This window comes from Siphateles boraxobius, unplaced genomic scaffold (assembly GCF_051911475.1).
Source record: "Siphateles boraxobius isolate OS27281-9 unplaced genomic scaffold, OSU_SipBor_1 156, whole genome shotgun sequence".
Classification (NCBI taxonomy): Eukaryota; Metazoa; Chordata; class Actinopteri; order Cypriniformes; family Leuciscidae; genus Siphateles; species Siphateles boraxobius.
Window position 1 is genome coordinate 176,501 of NW_027508762.1, and position 6,000 is coordinate 182,500.

The 6,000-nt window shown below is 46.1% G+C and overlaps 1 protein-coding gene across 1 annotated transcript in view; it reads left to right on the plus strand.

Moving 5' to 3' along the window:
* Window positions 1-6,000, plus strand: part of cttn (cortactin) — a 32,874-nt gene that overhangs the window by 1,296 nt on the left and 25,578 nt on the right. The window contains exons 3-4 of the mRNA XM_077230938.1: window positions 1,251-1,324; window positions 1,988-2,117. Of these exons, the coding sequence (XP_077087053.1) occupies window positions 1,251-1,324; window positions 1,988-2,117 (204 nt within the window). The remainder of the gene's footprint in view (window positions 1-1,250; window positions 1,325-1,987; window positions 2,118-6,000) is intronic.

Sequence of the window (6,000 nt, forward strand, 5' to 3'; positions counted from 1 at the left end):
TTAATCAGCTGGAGAACAAATCCTTCTGAACGATTCCAGTGACATCGTTCCTCAGTGTCGTTCTCGTTATAGTTCTCGTTATAGTTCTCGTTATAGTTCTCGTTATAGTTCTCGTTATAGTTCTCGTTATAGTTCTCGTTATAGTTCTCGTTATAGTTCTCGTTATTGTTATAGTTCTCGTTATAGTTCTCGTTATAGTTCTCGTTATAGTTCTCGTTATAGTTCTCGTTATAGTTCTCGTTATAGTTCTCGTTATAGTTCTCGTTATAGTTCTCGTTCTCATTCTCGTTATCGCTATAGTTCTCGTTATTGTTATAGTTCTCGTTATAGTTCTCGTTATTGTTATAGTTCTCGTTATAGTTCTCGTTATAGTTCTCGTTATAGTTCTCGTTATAGTTCTCGTTATAGTTCTCGTTATAGTTCTCGTTATAGTTCTCGTTATAGTTCTCGTTATAGTTCTCGTTATAGTTCTCGTTATAGTTCTCGTTATAGTTATAGTTCTTGTTCTCGTTATAGTTCTTGTTCTCGTTATAGTTCTTGTTCTCGTTATAGTTCTTGTTATAGTTCTTGTTCTCGTTATAGTTCTCGTTATCGTTATAGTTCTCGTTATCGTTATAGTTCTCTTTATCGTTATAGTTCTCGTTATAGTTCTCGTTATAGTTATCGTTATCGTTATAGTTCTCTTTATCGTTATAGTTCTCGTTATAGTTCTCGTTATCGTTATCGTTATAGTTCTCGTTATAGTTCTTGTTCTCGTTATAGTTCTCGTTATAGTTCTCGTTATCGTTGTGCTGTGGACTCTGATATTCTTATATTTAGAACGACTGTTAGAACTACATCTTTATCGCTCTAGTTCTCGTCTTTGGTGTGATCAAGCCTAAACACTGGAATATAATGAAAACGCTTGTAGTGAAATATTACAGTAATTAGTTGAGAGATTGTATCTTAAACAACCAGAGTTATTGTGTTTCTTGAATATTTACACTTGCCTCTTTCCTCTGCGCATTCTTCCTCTCTCGGTCAAACATGTTATTGGACTGTCCGGGGTTTAATACAAGTAGAATGCTCTTTTATGAATTTACTTTCACTTAAGAATTATTTAGTGAGATTATGCCTGAAAAGTTAATAAAAATTTTTTTGTATACTTGGATGCTGACATGGCATTAAATAAAACAATCTTTCTATCATCCTTTTGTCATTTAGTTTTAATTCTTTCTTCATATTGTGGTCTGTTGCTTGTTCTCCCGCAGAACGACGTGTCGGAGAAGGAGCAGCGCTGGGGCGCCAAGACTGTGATCGGATCCGGACACCAGGAGCACATCGAGTTACTCAAGCTTTTCCTCTGTTCAGTTCTACAGCTCCTCTACTGTACACTCAAACCACTTCTATTCAGACGCCTTCAACATGCCTCACATTATCACAGTTTATTCGCTGTAGTTTAGAAAATGGGTTGTCAAATCAGTTGATATTTCACTGGTTTTGTCCGTCCTTCTGTTAGACTCACACACATGAATTATGTTGAATATCTGTCAGCTGTTAAATTTAACTACACAATTAGATAATACCAGTTTAGCTCAACCAGTTACCAAGCAATGCTTCATGTTGTTCAGTCTGTGGTGTAAAAAGCTGCATTAGTTATTAAAGAAAAAACACTTCAGCAAAACATGATCAGCTCAAAGTGTCCGAATAATTATTGCTCCCATATTTTACTGGTAGTCGCTGTATGAAGAAGTTGTGTGTATAATATGTCACAGTTTACTGTATTTTGCTCTCCTCACTTACATAAATGAACTATAGAGTCCTGCACACACTAGTGAAACAATATCAAAAATTATATCTGGTGTCTGAATAATTTTTGGTTTGACTGTATATAAAGATATTCTTTGAATAGATGAATGTTGAAACAAATGTAATAATTCTCACGAAATACATTTCTGTTATCATTGATAATATTTTCAGGTGATGATTTTGTTCTGTGATTTGTCAGTATCCACAAGCTGCGCGAGCGAGTATCGTGTGAACACAGCGACCTGAAGCAGAAGGAGCTCAACGACATGCCCAAAGCTTCTCACGGGTACGGCGGGAAGTTCGGCCTGCAGCAGGACCGCATGGACAAGGCAAGACGCTACACACACACTCTCACACACACACACACACACGCTCACTCACTCTCTCACACACTCTCTCTCTCTCACACACTCTCTCTCTCTCACACACTCTCTCTCACTCTCACACACTCTCTCACACACTCTCTCTCACTCTCACACACTCTCTCTCACTCTCTCTCACTCTCACACACTCTCACACACTCTCTCACACACTCTCTCTCACTCTCACACACTCTCTCTCACTCTCACACACTCTCACACACTCTCTCTCACTCTCACACACTCACGTACTCACTCACTCTCACACACTCACACACACACGCACGCATGCTCACTCACTCACTCTCACACGCACACTCACACACACGCACGCTCTCTCACACACTCTCTCTCACTCTCACACACTCACACGCACACTCAAATACACGCACGCTCACTCACTCACTCTCACACACTCTCTCACACTCTCACACACTCACATGCACACTCACTCACTCTCACACACTCTCCCTCTCACTCACTCACACACTCTCTCACTCACACGCACACTCACTCACTCTCACACGCACACTCACTCACTCACTCTCACACACACACGCACACTCACTCTCTCTCTCACTCACTCACTCACTCACACACACTCTCCCTCTCACTCACTCTCACACACTCTCCCTCTCACTCACTCTCACACACTCTCTCACTCACACGCACACTCACTCACTCTCAAACACATGCACACACTCTCTCTCACTCACTCTCACACACTCTCACTCTCACACACTCTCTCACTCACACGCACACTCACTCACTCTCACACACGCACTCACACACACGCACACTCTCTCTCTCACACTCTCTCTCACTCACTCTCACACACTCTCTCGCTCTCACTCACTCACACACTCACTCACTCACTCACTCACTCACTCTCACACACTCACACGCACACTCACACACACATGCACACTCACTCTCACTCACTCTCACTCACTCACTCACTCACTCACTCACACACACTCTCCCTCTCACGCACGCTCACTCACTCACACTCACACACTCTCTCTCTCTCTCTCCCTCACTCACTCACTCACTCACTCTCACACATTCTCCCTCTCACGCACGCTCACTCACTCTCACACACACTCTCGCACACTCATACACACTCACACTCTCACACACTCACTCTCACACTCTCACTCTCACACACTCACTCTCACTCTCACACTCCTCACTCTCACACACACTCCTCACTCTCACACACACTCCTCACTCTCACACACACTCCTCACTCTCACACACACTCCTCACTCTCACACACACACTCCTCACTCTCACACACACACTCCTCACTCTCACACACACACTCCTCACTCTCACACACACACACTCCTCACTCTCACACACACACTCCTCACTCTCACACACACACTCCTCACTCTCACACACACACTCCTCACTCTCACACACACACTCCTCACTCTCACACACACACTCCTCACTCTCACACACACTCACTCTCTCTCACACACACTCACTCTCTCTCACACACACTCACTCTCTCTCACACACACTCACTCTCTCTCACACACACTCTCTCTCACACACACTCACTCTCACACACACTCTCTCTCACACACACTCACTCTCACACACACTCACTCTCACACACACTCACTCTCACACACACTCACTCTCACTCTCTCACTCACTCACTCACTCACACACACTCTCCCTCTCACTCACTCTCACACACTCTCCCTCCCACTCACTCTCACACACTCTCACTCACACGCACACTCACTCACTCTCAAACACATGCACACACTCTCTCTCACTCACTCTCACACACTCTCACTCTCACACACTCTCTCACTCACACGCACACTCACTCACTCTCACACACTCTCACTCTCACACACTCTCTCACTCACACGCACACTCACTCACTCTCACACACGCACTCACACACACGCACACTCTCTCTCTCTCACACTCTCTCTCACTCACTCTCACACACTCTCTCGCTCTCACTCACTCACTCACACACTCACACACTCACTCACTCACTCACTCACTCACTCACTCACTCACTCACTCACTCACTCACTCACTCTCACACACTCACACGCACACTCACACACACATGCACACTCACTCTCACTCACTCTCACTCACTCACTCACTCACACACACTCTCCCTCTCACGCACGCTCACTCACTCACACTCACACACTCTCTCTCTCTCTCCCTCACTCACTCACTCACTCTCACACATTCTCCCTCTCACGCACGCTCACTCACTCTCACACACACTCTCGCACACTCATACACACTTACACTCTCTCTCACTCACACTCTCACACATTCTCCCTCTCACGCACGCTCACTCACTCTCACACACACTCTCGCACACTCATACACACTCACACTCTCACACACTCACTCTCACACTCTCACTCTCACACTCTCACTCTCACACACACTCCTCACTCTCACACACACTCCTCACTCTCACACACACTCCTCACTCTCACACACACTCCTCACTCTCACACACACTCCTCACTCTCACACACACACACTCCTCACTCTCACACACACTCCTCACTCTCACACACACACACTCCTCACTCTCACACACACACACACTCCTCACTCTCACACACACACTCCTCACTCTCACACACACACTCCTCACTCTCACACACACACTCCTCACTCTCACACACACACTCCTCACTCTCACACACACACACTCCTCACTCTCACACACACTCACTCCTCACTCTCACACACACTCACTCCTCACTCTCACACACACACTCACTCCTCACTCTCACTCACTCCTCACTCTCACACACACTCACTCTCACACACACTCACTCTCACACACACTCACTCTCACACACACTCCTCACTCTCACACACACTCACTCTCACAGACACTCACTCTCACAGACACTCACTCTCACACACACTCACTCTCACACACACTCACTCTCACACACACACACTCACTCTCACACACACACACTCACTCTCACACACACTCACTCTCACACACACTCACTCTCTCACTCTCTCACTCTCACACTCTCACACTCACTCTAACACTCTCACACTCTCACACTCACTCTAACACTCTCACACTCACTCTCACACACACTCTCTTTCTCTCACTCTCTCTCACTCACTCTCACACACACTCACTCTCTCACACACTCACTCTCACACACACTCACTCTCACACACACTCACTCTCACACACACTCACTCTCACACACACTCACTCTCACTCACTCACTCTAACACTCTCCCTCTCACGCACACTCACTCTCACACACTCGCACACTCACTCTCTCACACACTCGCACACTCACTCTCTCACTCACACTCACACTCAGTCTCACACACACTCAGTCTCACACACACTCAGTCTCACACACACTCAGTCTCACACACACTCAGTCTCACACACACTCAGTCTCACACACACTCAGTCTCACACACACTCAGTCTCACACACACTCAGTCTCACACACACTCAGTCTCACACACACTCAGTCTCACACACACTCAGTCTCACACACACTCAGTCTCACACACACTCAGTCTCACACACACTCAGTCTCACACACACTCAGTCTCACACACACTCAGTCTCACACACACTCAGTCTCACACACACTCAGTCTCACACACACTCAGTCTCACACACACTCAGTCTCACACACACTCAGTCTCACACACACTCAGTCTCACACACACTCAGTCTCACACACACTCAGTCTCACACACACTCAGTCTCACACACACTCAGTCTCACACACACTCAGTCTCACACACACTCAGTCTCACACACACTCAGTCTCACACACACTCAGTCTCACAC